Below are 14750 nucleotides of genomic sequence, written 5' to 3'. Positions count from 1 at the left end.
ATGTTCCTCCTTGTTTATGGGGACAGATTGACTTTTCTTTCTTTTAAAATTGTTTAAAGTAAGGTGCAATCTGCCTGAGGCTTGCTTCAAAAAAAAAAAAAAAAGCCTAGAAAGTTAAATATTTTTGGAAATTATTTGTAGGTATTCCATATAAATGGGAACACAAGGCAAACGTATAGTGTGGTTTTCATTAAATTGACTGCAAAAGTGGAAACACACTTTAAGGCAGTGAAAAGAGCAATACTTAGTACAAAGTGGTATAATGTATTTCAGCTCATTTCACTACAGTAACAGAAATCATTTGTTTTTTATAGATGACTGCTCTCTGCATATCATAATTATAACTATCTATCTATTCTATAAACTCTCAGGAATAGAAAAAATGATTACTCAGCTTTATAGCCTTTATCACAATATAAAATATTCCCTAGATGCAGTTAATGTCTGCGATCAGAGAATATACCCTCTGCCTTTTTGTGCTCGTTGGGTTTATTTAGTCCTGTGATTTGAACCTTGAGGGAATCCACCATTTATTGTTTTGGTTAGAGGTTTTTTTTTATTTTTTTATACAAAAATCTGGTATTTCACAGATTAGAAGTACTAGCAGGTGATCGGATATAGAGCCGTGTCTAATTGTACATACAATCATATAGACTTGTATTCCACCGAGTGTTGCAGTTTTATGAAAATCGTGTAACAGTTTTTAATTGCTTGGCAGGACATTGTGTAATGACCATTATAAATACTTCCCTCTTTGAAACTCATTATTAGATTTTGGCTAACTTTGCTTAGAGAAAAATAAGCAAAACCATTATGCATAACAGTTGGAACATAATATTAAATGGCAAAACTAAAAACACTAATACTGTATCCTAATAGGTCCAAGAGGTTTCATTTTAGGCATGCACTGAACAAATTCTATGTTGGCATCTAACACTGTTAAGGCTGCGTAGAATTGACCATGCAATGCAACCAAAGCGTTTAGCTAGACTACCCATGAATCATTTTACACTGGCCACTGTAGAGAAACTAAATGTAATTGTCTGTTGACTGGACTGAGCAACCATGTTATGTCCTACATGCAAGGTGGGATATTTCACCACTTACATATGCCAGCTTGGGATTTGGGATACAAGCACTGCATATGGCATATCTAGAATCCACATAAATCCTTAGAAATGCTATAACATTCATTATGTCACAAAAATACAGCAGTATGTGACAAAATGATTTTGGCTCAGACAACTTTCACCTATAAACATCATTTCACCTTACTTTTTCTACCATTTCTATCATGGAAACACAAAATAACATCTTTGGTAAAAAATTCTTTTGAATTCATTAAATTCACAGGTTCCTATCCAGTGGTAAATGCGTACATTACTGTCACTGATTTACCCTAGAAATCTACCATAGTAGTTTGTATTTGGTATACTGATAATGTTCACTTCCTCAGCTTTGATACATATATGAACTATAACAAAAAGCTGTAGTAAAGCGTAAATATATAAAATTCCAAATAGACACAAATAAATCTTCATGTTAGTAACAGCATTCAGTCTTAAATATTGTGCTTTTATAAATTAACATATGCCCATTTCGGTGCTAATATCTGTGAAATAAGCTTTTAAGAAAAAAAATAAAAAATACCAGCAAATGTTTGTACTTTTCTTTCAGTCACACAAAATAGGGCAATACCTGGCATCCATGTTTTAATACTTAGGCAGTCATAGGTCTGTAAAGTGTCTTTTACATTTGGCTGTATTAGAAAAGAAGCTGTTAGCTGATCCAGCAACAACTGGATTTCCCCATTCGCTACACTGGGGGAGCTGAATAATGAATGACTGAGTTATAATCTGGTGGTGGGCTGTGACACTCAAGGTTCATATCCATTGGCATAAGGACAAGCTCCTCAAGTGTGAGGTCTGGAGGGTATTCTTCAATCTGGCTAGATGGCTGGTACTTCACAAGATTTCTTTCATTCTCCCCAAGCACAGACTCCTTGCTTTTGCTTACTGCTTTCATTCTGTAGAGAGAAAAAAACAATACAAAGTTAAACTAACAATGCATTTTACTTTATGCATGGAGACTGGCCAAGACCTATTTAGAGAGTTGTTTGTGAAGCTCAGCTACTGCTTTGTTACTAGAAGGGGTGCAAATAATTTTAAAGGGGTTGAAAGCCCATGTGGGAGAGAAATACATGTGGGCCCCCGGGCAGTTTAAACCATAATGTGCTAGACCAGGGGTATTCAAGTTATGGCCCTCCAATTGTTCAGAAACTTCAATTCCCATCATGCCTAGTCATGTCTGTGAATGTCAGAGTTTTACAATGCCTCATGGGATGTGTAGTTCCGCAACAGCTGGAGGGCCGTAGTTTGAGGATCCCTGTGCTAGACTTACCTTAAAATAAAGCCCTCCAGCGGCATGCTGTCATCGTTTCAATCTTTACCCAGTCATCTTTCCTGGTTTGTGCTCTCAGGCCATGATAAAACCACACCCGTGTATGCACACGGGAGTCATGGCTGTGGCACAGCGCTCTGAATTGAAGGCACACTTAGTGTGCTGTCAACTCAGAGCGCAGTGCACATGCACTGGGGACATCATCGGCAGCTTCAAGTGTGAATATCTCCTAAACACTGCTTGTTTAGGAGACATTCACTGTACCTAGTGGAGTTTACTACCACTTTAAGATGCAACAACTAATTAAATTATGTATTTTTTAGTTCGTATAGCTACAGCATATTCTGTGACAGTGTACAGAGAACATTACATTTCATTTAAATAAGCCTTACTCCCAAAGCAGCCTATTGCCTATTGTCTCTACCTGTCATAATGACACTATGCTGTTAAAGTGGAATTGCTTTATACATCCTTGACTATTTTTTAGACAACTTCCCTTTTAATGTTTCAATCAATTAAGATATCTTGCAACACAAGCACAGTAAAGATGACCATGCACCATGTGAATTTTGGTTGTTTCCTTATGAACCAGATGAAATTTGCTCAGTGGATGGCCCTCTCAAGCACCTACCACCTGACATCCATTGATTAAAAAATCTAAAGACAGGGTACAAAACTGTCAGCCGAACAGCAAATGGATTCATTCAGAGCAAGGGTCCTTCTCTAATGCATACCGTCAAACAAGAATAAGCTCAGGCGTGTTTGGACACAAGTCTAAACCTGCCTGAGCTATCATGCCAGGGATCTGTCAAAACAGACAGCCAATTATAGGTGGCAGAGGCATTCCCCAGCTATGCTTATGCCGACTATGATTGGCTGTCTGCTCTGACAACTTAATGGAGGGATAGCTCAGGCGATTTGAATTCATGTTCAAACACACCTGATCTAATCCCTACTTTCAAGGAACAGGTTTTTTTCTGATTGAAAATCTAATAACCAAACTGAAAGACTTGCTGTGATGCACCTGGAATTTTTGGTAGCCGATATGAACTGAAAGTTCAACTGGGCTTTAAGTTAAGTTTTCCAAACAGTACAAATAAAGTTTAATACATCAACAGGATTAGCAAATAAAAATTACTGAAGCTTTACTAGGCTTCCAGAGTTCCCATAATCCTGGTTAGGCCCACTGGAAAGCAGCCAGCAAGTGTGATTCAACTTGAAAAGTATTTTTTGAATTTTGGATAGAGTAAGGGAGGGTTATAACTCATGTCAGTTTTTTTTTTTTTGCTATATCCCATTGGGCAGACTTTCTTTCAATTCCTGTCCAATAAGCAAACAGGAAGTGAGAGGAAATCTCTGAAAATTAGGAGGATCCCCAGGTTATCAGAACTATTGTCTCCAATGGAAGATGTTTCCTCTATTACTTTTCTGGGGACAATCCATAATTTGGGATCTTCTTTTCTTTTACTCTCAATAAAAAATGGTACACAGGACAAATAGAGGTGAATCTCCCCAATCAGGGCACAGATAGTGATACAAACCTAATAGGTTTCCTAATCTTTCTCCACTCTGTTCAAAACTAAAAAAAAATTGCCTTTAGTTTTACTTTAATACTCTAAGGCTCACACCTGAGCGATTTTCTGCTTTATGCTTGTAGCTCTAAAACGCTCATCAAGCCAAATCTTATTCATTTCAATGACCCCTGTTCACAACTGAGCATTCTGTCGCCTGCAGCGAAATGCCTAAAGCTCAAAAAAGCACATGAGCTTCGTTTTGGCAGATTACATGGCTTTTTGGCCCCATAGACTTCAATACAATCTTTTTCTGCTTAAATAGCAGCTCTTCACCTCTAATTTCCCCTCCTCCCCGTGGTGCTTTCTGTTGGCTAAAACACTTTTAATAGGTAATACGTTTCTAAAATGCTTTAAAAAAAGCTTGTAAAAATCAGCAAAAAAAGCTTAAACCCCCCCTCCCCCCGAAAAATGCCAGTAAATCAATACACTCCGGTGGGAATGGAGTCTGACTCTTCTCTGTATTGGAAATGACAAAAAAAAAAAAAAAAGAAAGACCGGTAGCTTTTGCAGTAAATGAAATATTTCTTCAATTATGGCACAAAAATATCACTGCTATGACATAAACGTATTGTAATGAATCTGCGCTGTGATAACATGTGTGGCTGCTGACAAACAAAGTTAGATATACCCAAACCCAAAAACTTACAATAATAATGAAATGAAATGATGCAGCACCAGTGAATATCACTAAAACATAAAAAAAAAAACAAATAAGTAAACAGCGTTCAAAGTGCCAAACGTGAAGTCTCTCCTAAATCAAAGCCCATGCATATTCAGATAAAAGTTCTCTACCATCCAGCAGATGGTATGTGTACATTTGATTAAAGTGGTGACGCTTAGTGCCAAGGACCTGCTGGATGGTGGAATATATTTTTATCTGCTAATACATGGACTTTGATTTAAGATAGACTTAACGTTTTAACACTGTTTTAGGTTTTTTTGTCTGTTTTTGTTATATTCACTGGCGCTGTATCATTTCATGATATTGCTTTGACATTATTTGGGAGCAAGGTAGCCTTTTATTCATTAGCAATGTCTGGACAGATTCTGTTAGATTTTTTTAAATATTGCACACATTTATCTGTTGTAAAAGAAGATAAAGCTTGTACATGACTGTTCTGTGTAAAAGGACTTAGAACTGTTAAGACAGCGGCAGGCAGACAGCCAAGTTGGTGAGTGCTGGATATTGGCCAGGGTACCTGACATAATGACATAACAGAAATGTAATTAAAAATTACCCTAACTGCAAGTAAGAGTTATGGGAAAGTTTAGTAGGTCTTGAGGGGTTAGTAAGTAAAGAGATTTAGAGCAGATCAAGGTCGTATACCAGTCCTTTAAATAATCACATTTCTGCTAATAAAATGCTCACCATTTAAATTTACAGATAATGGGATTTGATTTGATAGTAATTCGATTCTGCGTTATTTTGTACCCTCTAAGTGTCCATTTACACCAGGTGCTGTGTTACAGTGCAGCGGCTGGTGTTTGTTGCAGTCCAGGCAGTGCTGATTTGCTGGTCCTGGCGCATTGCACTGTTCACTTATTTTTTTAAATTAACTTTAAAAAAAATTACTGTTCTCTTGACTGGCCTGCAGTGACTGTGCTGGGCTGGAAAAAAGTATTGGACGCAGTACCTTTTTTAAGCGCACACCCCTGCAACCCAGGTGGGAACCGGGCACACCAGAGACAAGGCATTTTTCCTTCTCCTGCGGTGGAGGTGCGGTGGGATTGTGCTGGAATAGCTACCCAACGCAGCCACACCACACCTGATGTGAATGTACCCTAAAAATGGTAATGTTTATTTTGGAAAATTCTTATGCTGTTATATCATAGCTTTCTCTTATAGAATGGATATTTCCACATTACGCTGACATGCATTAACATGCGTTTTGCTACATTTCTTAAAACATAAAAACTACATCTGCCTGCTGGTCATATGGTATATTGTGGAAACACAGTAAAAAAAAAAAAAAGGTACAAAATGCCAAATATCTGTTCTGCTGTGTTACTAATCATTTTCATAGGCCCTAAAATCGAATGCGCTGCAATGCAGATATTAGTGATCCTGACCGCTTCTGTATGACAATTCTATGTTTGATACAGTTACCCAGTAAATCACTAGGGGGGATTTCCCCTCTCTTTCCAGTGACAAGGGACGTCAGAACAGGATGTAATGGAATGTCACCCCAGAAGGGGCATACACAGCAACAAAAATCAGACAAGTTCTAACCTTCCTCTGCTCTGTCCAAAACTAAACAGACTTCTGGTCCATCTTCTCACATCCCTGTTTGTCTCTTTAGAGGTGACTCTCTTGGAAGTATTTCCTCTCACTTTCTGTTTTGTCTAAGGGACAGCAAGTGAAAAGAAATTTCCCCAATGGGACACAGATAGCTTAAACACTGATAGAGGTTATAGCCCTCCCCTACTCTATCCTAAATGAAAAAATACATTTTTCCAATAGTTCTACTGAAGGTCCCTTTTTATAGTAATAGTTGTGATTTTAATTCACTTATAAGAACACTTTGCAAAAAAACTAAAATAAACAAAGAAGTTGCACACGAATACACAATTTTGACAAACATACGCAACTTTTTGCTTTTTTGAAGATATTGCTATTCCCCTCTCTTTGTCACCGTACATGTTGCTCATACACTTGCAATATGTTGTGGGGTCTAGAGCAGGGTTCTCCAAACTTTCTAAACAAAGGGCCAGTTTAGTGTTCTTCGGACTTTAGGGGGGGGGGGGGCTGGACTGTGGTCAGTAGGAGGAGAAAATGTCCTGGTGTCAGTGGGAGAAAACAATGCCACCGTTGGTGTCATTGGGAAGAATAGTGTCCCATTGTTGGTGTCAGCTGGAGGAACAGTGCTCAAACATGGGTGTAGGTGGAAAAAATAGTGGCCCCTTATTGTGTCAGTGGGAGGAATAGTGCCCCTTAATGGTGTCAGTGAGAGGAATAATGTCCCATGGTTGTTGTTATTTAGAGGAATAGTGTCCCATCGTTGGTGCCATTGGGAGGAATATTGCCCCAAGGGCCAGATAAAAGCAAGCAAGCAGTCACATCTGGCTCTGGGGCTGCAGTTTAAAGACCATTGTTCTAGAGCAGTGTTTCTCAACTCCGGTCCTCAAGGCACACTAACAGGCCAGATTTTAAGTATTACCTTGGGGAGATGCAGACTAGAATACTGCAATCACTGAGCAGCAAATTATATCACCTGTGATGGATTTCAGTTTTCTTGCAAACCTGGCCTGTTAGTGTGCCCTGAGGACCGGAGTTGAGAAACACTGTTCTAGAGAATGCCGTTTTCCAAATTACAGTGTAATAAATATACATTGAATGGTGTATTTGCTCATCATACAGCATTGTAATGGATGGGGATAATAAATAAATCTAAACTCAAGCTATGTTCCCAGAAATCAGAACACAGTGGAAAATGTGTTGAATCTTCCTATAGGGATATCAGGTTTTGTTCTGGTTTTATTTGGCTCTTGCATCCTGTGACTTGATGCTTTAGTTAGTTTGCCAAACAGAAAAGACAAACTCCCCACAAGTTATAGGAACAGTGGGATCTGGCCGAGGAATGACAAACATAATAATCACTGTAATGATCTTCAAGTAGCTTTACCGTCAGCTATAGAAAATGTCTGAAATAGATCCAGGGTAAACGTCTCTGAGGTATTCTTCTAATGTGTAACTCCTGACTGGTTTGTCCCGGCTGTAGCTTTTGGACTCCGTGAGAATACAATTATTTTAGCCAACTGGTTTAAAAGTAAAGTCAGACATACCCCAACCAATATTCACACTACAACCTGCTGGAAAAAGATCATAGAAAGTATCTCTGTAGGAGCACTGTTCCCAGCAACTCCTGCAAGGTCTGAAAAGCCTCAAAACTCAAAAACTGGTGTAACCTCTTTGGACAGTGAAAGTGCAGACTGGTGAGATAATATCTGTTACTCTGGTTTCTCCTCCTATCAGTATGTTTCTTGCCACCCTAGTTGGTGGTAGATCACCTGATTGGGTTACAGTGTTGTCCCTCCCTCTGCCAATTTGAGATCTGCTGCAAATGGGAGTGCAAGAGGCTGCTACCTACACCACATGCTTTAAAAATATGGTTAGTGATTTTAAGTGAACTGCAAGAATCTGTGCTTTTGTATCTACCTGGAGTTCAGCTTCAACTGATGTTTTAGCAGGTTACCTGATAGGATATACAGTAAAACCTTTGATTGCGAGCATAATTTGTTCCGGAAACATGCTTGTAATTCAAAACACTCTTATATCAAAGTGAGTGAATTTCCCCATAAGAAATTATGGAAACTTGTATGATTTGTTCCACAACCATTTATTCATTAGTCCTTCAGTCTATAGTCCATATGAATAGATTATAGCAATGTGATAAGTTGTGTGAAGAGAAACTGAGTTAAAAGACCTGATTTGAACTCATCCACGAAATCAAAAAATTATATGAAATATATATATATTATATATATATATATATATATATATATATATATATATATATATATATATATTTTGTGGTCTCTGCTAAACCCGGACGTTAAGAGTAATAGTAACATCACCTCCTATCGCATTGGAACGCATGCTGGAACGAACGCCGGACCGCTGCCACACTACAAGGGTAAACTAGGAAGGATATCGGAGAGTATCAGGAGACTGCAGATCCTGCACCCCCGATCCCACTAGTACCCATAGCAACCAATGCGCATTGCCCTGTGCCAGGTGGGCACAACAAAAAGTAAGCAGCCATTTTTTTGTTTTGATGTAATATAAAATAAATACAGCATTACACTATTTTTGGCTTCTTATCTGTCTCCCTGCATATGGGCTTAATATACACCCACGTGAGGTAACTAATGGAGGTGTGAGGAGAAGGAGTATAATATTTTTACCAAATCATCCTTTTGTTGGAAACCATAAAAATAATCAAGGTGGAGTGAAGGTGTGCCTATGGTCTGATCCACCTAAGGAAATAGGATCACAGGCATTTGAGGTCTGTGTAACCTACCAGGATCTGGTAAGAGGCATCGATTACCACCCTTATTCACTGGAGCACCTGATCCATAGGAAATTAATTCTTACACTATTTTGCATGAACTGTCTGGACCATAGCCCACTATTTAAGCATTTTTCAAGCACTATATTTATATTTATACAATTGTTTTTCAATTTATTTATTCACAGAGCAATATATTTATATGTTTAATATTGGAATTTTTTGAAGATATAATAAGTGTATTTGCTATTAACAAGTACATTAATGGTATTTTATTGCACTGCCCAGCACTTTATAATTTTTTTTGTATTGCACAGTACACTTTCTTGTCACTAGCACTTCTCTATTTTAAATTTATAGTGATTTTGTTGATGAAAATTAGCATTTTTATTTTGTTTTGTATAATTTCAAATACTTAAAGCAATATTTGCACAATAGAAACAAGAGCTAGCACTCTGAATTTTATATATATTTTTTTGCTACATTTGCACAACAGAATTAGCACTTTACTATTATTAATTTTCATAACAAACATCCAGGGTTACCAGCGCCTTTTTACCATTTTATCCAATATATATATATATATATATATATATATATATATATATATATATATATATATATTTAAATATATCACTGTGTATCTAAACATTCAAGAAATATAGTGCTGATAATAGTGATCCCATGTATGGTAATGGAACTATGGCAGAAAAAAAAATTCAATGTTGATGAAAAACAAGCCTGATGGTAACCTCATAAGTGTTAGTGCTTGAGAATACAAAAAAGAGGAGGCATAAATATTTTTGAGTTTTCCACAGTGGTTTAGGAAAATACGAGCAAATGTGGTCCAGAGGAGGATAAATGTTTGCCAAAGACAGAAACACAAGCTGAATAAAGCATTTGATCTTTGATTCCCAAATGTGTGAACAAAACCTCCCTTGCACATCCAGGTAAATAGATGTCCTCCAAATGATCAAAGCCGGACCCACATGTCACAGAGTTAATGGCTATGTTTGTAGAAACAGGCAAGTAGTATACTCATCTGCCTGGTAGTTTCATTTAGAAGTGGAACCATGGTTCTCATACAGAAGAATGGATTTCCCAAAAGCCCATACTCCTATACCAGCAGATCACCAAGAGAAGGAGAAGAGGTGGCTGATGAGTATGCCTGACTGGTTTTGCCAGGCACAGGCCAGCTGCCTCTAAACATTTATCCTCCTCTGGACCACACTAGCTCATATTTTCCTAAACCACTGTGGAAAACACAACAATATGAGCTAACCAGGAATTTATGCTTCTTCATCTGTTTTCCATTTGGTATTCTCAAGCACTGGTCAAAGGCTTGTTTTTCATCAACATTGAACAATTTTTCTTCCAAAGTTCCATTACTATACACGGGATCACCATTATCAGCACTTTATTTCTTAAATGTTTAGATACACATTGATATACAGTACACCCCTCACATTTTTGTAAATATTTTGTTATATCTTTTCATGTGACAACATTAAAGAAATGACACTTTGTTACAATGTAAAGTAGTGAGTGTACAGCTTGTATAACAGTGTAAATTTGCTGTCCCCTCAAAATAACTCAACACACAGCCATTAATGTCTAAACCGCTGGCAACAAAAGTGAGTACACCTCTAAGTAAAAATCTCCAAATTGGGCCCAATTAGCCATTTTCCCTCCCCGATGTCATGTGACTTGTTAGGGTTACAAGGTCTGAGGTGTGAATGGGGAGCAGGTGTGTTAAATTTAATGTTATCGCTCTCACTCTCTCATACTGGTCACTGGAAGTTCAACATGGCACCTCATAGCAATGAACTCTCTGAGGATCTGAAAAAAGGAATTGTTGCTCTACATAAAGACCCTGAAACTGAGCTGCAGCATGGTGGCCAAAACCATACAGTGGTTTAACAGAACAGGTTCCACTCAGAACAGGCCTGCCCGTAGTCAACCAAAGAAATTAAGTGCATGTGCTCAGCATCCTATCCAGAGATTGTCTTTGGAAAATAGACGTATGAGTGGTGCCAGCATTGCGGCAGAGGCTGAAGGGGTGAGGGTCAGTCTGTCAGTGCTCAGACCATACGCTGCACACTGCATTAAATTCATCTGCGTGGCTGTCGTCCCAGAAGGAAGCCTCTTCTAAAGATGATGCACAAGAAAGCCCGCAAACAGTTTGTTGAAGTCAAGCAGACTAAGGACATGGATTACTGGAACCATGTCCTGTGGTCAGATTTTACCAAGATAAACTTATTTAGTTCAGATGGTGTTAAGCGTGTGTGGCGGGAACCAGATGAGGAGTACAAAGACACTTGCCTACAGTCAAGCATGGTGGTGGTGGGAGCGTCATGGTCTGGGGCTGCATGAGTGCTGTCGGCACTGGGGAGCTACAGTTCATTGAGGGAACCATCAATGCCAAAATGTACTGTGACATACTGACGCAGAGCCTGATCCCCTCCCATCTCAGACTGGGCCACAGGGCAGTGTTTCCCAAAACACACCTCCAAGATGACCACTGTCTTGCTAAAGATGCTGAGGGTAAAGGTGATGGACTGGCCAAGCATGTCTCCAGACTTAAACCCTATTGAGCATCTGTCAGGCATCCTCAAATGGGGGGTAGAGGAGCGCAAGGTCTCTAACATCAACCAGCTCCGTGATGTCATCATGGAGACTTTGAAGAGGACTCCAGTGGCAACCTGTGAAGCTCTGGTGAACTCCATGCCCAAGAGGGTTAAGGAAGTGCTGGAAAATAATGGTGGCCACATAAAATATTGACATTTTGGGCCCCATTTGAACATTTTCACTAAGGGGTGTACTCACTTGTTGCCAGCGGTTTAGACATTATTGGTTGTGTGTTGAGTTATTTTGAGGAGACAGGAAATTTACACTATTATACAAGCTGTACACTCACTACTTCACATTGTAGCAAAGTGTCAAGAAAGATATAATAAAATTACAAAAATGTGAGGAGTGTACTAACTTTTGTGAGATACTGTGAGTGTGTGTGTATATATATATATATATATATATATATATATATATATATATATATATATATATATATATATATATATATATATATATACATATACATATATATATATATATGTATACGCTTATACACAGATATATGGAGTGAAAGAGGTGGATGTGTGTATGACGTGTGTTTTGGTACTATTTTGATGCAACTAATTTTGCACATTTTGACTGTTTTGTGATACATATTCCCCTTTTTTGAATCATAAAAGTACATTAATCCTTTACAGCCCAGTGAGTATTGTTATATATATATTTTTCATATAACTTTTCCTTTTGGTGGTTGAGTTTTAACTCAGTTTCTCTAGTCATTTATTTACCGATATACTCCCACCATTTAAATACAACAAAAATAAATAAAAGTATTTATCTTGTATATGTGATAATCAGAGGTTCATTTTAGAGTGCCTACTTTAGTTTTTTTTGATAGGTCATGTAACCATAAAATGTCCATCCACAAATGGCAGCTTCCACAAGGGGATTAGAAGCAAAAACCAGCAGGAGCTACAGTGTATAAAAGAGAAGAGAGGCGCCTCTAAGTGTAGCAATATGGTTGCATTTAAAGAAGGTACAACATTTAGCAACTTACATGGTTGATGATCAAAACAGGTACATCTAAGTATGCAGGCATTTCAGGTAAAGCTGTCCACATAGACCGTCCTCCACACTGCCGGCTTTCACCGCCGTCAGTATGCAGTCGTGATCGGTAAGGCTATCCTGCAGTAGAGCGATCTGAAAGCGAGGCTTGAAGCAGTCAAGGAGCGCAGTGTGGACAGCTTTACCCTGGATGCCTGCATACATAGATATGCCTGTTTTAATCATAAAATATATGAGTTGCTAAATGTTGTACCTTTATTAAATGTAACCATATTGCTACACTTAGAGGCATCTCTCTTCTCTTTTATACTCAGTTGTGACATGACTTTACTTGTATATCAAGACATTGCTTGTTTATCAAGTCAACATTTATAGGAAAATTTTGCTTATCTTGCAAAATGCTCTCAAACTAAGTTACTCTCATTCCAAGGTTTTACTTGTAGTTAGATAAATAGCTGAGATAGCTTAATCAACAACCAACAACTGAAACACACCACTTTTTTTATCATGCATACATTTGGTTTTGGTGATATGTCACACTACGTTTAACCTCCCTGGCGGTATGATTATGTCATGAATTATGTACCAAAAGCGGTACAATTCTTTTCTTTTCATTTGGCGTTATGTATTATAGGCCTACAATTCTTAGTAATTACTGACTTAAACCTGACCAAAATAAGACTCTAGTAGACATCCCAGATGTGATAAATTTGAAACACAAACGCATGAATTATAATCGAATCAATAATATAATTTTTGATTAGATTATAATTCATGCGTTATATATTATATATATATGTGTGTGTATATATATATATATATGTGTGTGTGTGTGTATATATATATATATATATGTGTGTGTGTGTGTGCATATATATATATATATATATATACATATATATGTATACACACACATATATATATAAAATGTGTTATGTGTTTGTGTTTGTGTTTTGTGCAACGTTTGAATTTCCCTCCCAGTTCCGCTCCCATGCAGCATCGCTGCTGCAGGGGACGGAACTAGGAAGTCATCATACCGACGGACGAGCGGCGGGGATCTTGGCTGGCGGTCACAGCAATGAGAGATCATTGCTGGATCGCCAGGAGAAGGTAAGAGACACCGCTGCGCTCTCTGCACATCTACCCCGAGTGTGACTCGGGGTTACCGATCCTAGACTAAAAAATCCACCCCGAGTCACGCTCGGGGATACCGCCAGGGAGGTTAAAGCTTATGGGGAGGATGTGCGGAGTGCCTCCAAGGCTCTGTACTATCAGTAGATGGATTGGGGACATAAAAAGGAGGGGAGGATCAGAGAAGACGGGATCAAACAGCCTTTTTACACAATGCTGTAGTAAACTAATTTTAGTAAACCAACCTCTGTGTTTCTTTTCAACTGCAGTGGTGAGAAAATTCAAAGGAGCAAGATGGAGAATTTTTCTTGAGTTCAAAATTTCTAATACTGTAAGTGGTTTTCATTCCGGAAATTACATTGATTACAAAAGCAATGTAAAAGCAAAGAATATTTTGAAGTTCTTTTGAACAACATTCACCAATTAATTAAATGTACTGAGAATTTTCACATGAATGTTTGTACATTCGAATGTTTATTCCAAAATCTACTATCTAAGTATGGCCTGCTTAAAGTTTTACTAAACCCACAACAGTAAAATCAGTCTTTATATGCAGTAAAGCATGCTTGTTATACTCACTGAGCAACCTAAGGGTAAAACTCTGAACTGTGTAAGAAGGCTGTTTGATCCTGTCTTTTCTGATCTTCCCCTTCTTTTACTGTTCCCAATCTATCTGCTGATAGTACAGAACCTTGGAGTCACTAAGCACATGCTCAGTTTGGGGTGTATTTCTAGAGAGTTTTTTTGTTTTGTTCGGGAGATGTGATGAGTTCAGGACCAATCAGCACTGTCCAGACAAAGAGTCAGAGGTTATGCAACCTCATAGGACAGTCAGAGAAGAATGGAAACTCCTATTACAAGCTTTAAACAGAGACAATGTCACACAGAGGATCTTCATTTATTGGATTCATATCTTCATAAAGAGAGGGGACGAGTACCTATCTTGTACTGGATAAACCTGTGTTGAGGCTATAATTGAATAAACAGTTATATTTGG

General features: G+C 38.1%; 1 protein-coding gene across 1 annotated transcript in view; it reads right to left on the bottom strand.

Annotated features, from left to right (window-relative positions):
* Nucleotides 1-1304: 1304 nt before the first annotated feature.
* The window catches only part of LOC309560294 (vascular endothelial growth factor receptor kdr-like), a 269627-nt gene continuing 256181 nt past the window's right edge, over nt 1305-14750 (bottom strand). The window contains exon 30 of the mRNA XM_082263898.1: nt 1305-2026. Coding sequence (XP_082120024.1) covers nt 1816-2026 — 211 coding nt within the window. The 3' untranslated portion in view covers nt 1305-1815. The remainder of the gene's footprint in view (nt 2027-14750) is intronic.

This window comes from Pelophylax lessonae, assembly GCF_965119305.1.
Source record: "Pelophylax lessonae genome assembly, chromosome: 7".
NCBI lineage: Eukaryota > Metazoa > Chordata > Amphibia > Anura > Ranidae > Pelophylax > Pelophylax lessonae.
The sequence above is the reverse complement of the archived record's forward strand: the minus strand, read 5'-3'. Positions and strand labels throughout refer to the sequence as shown.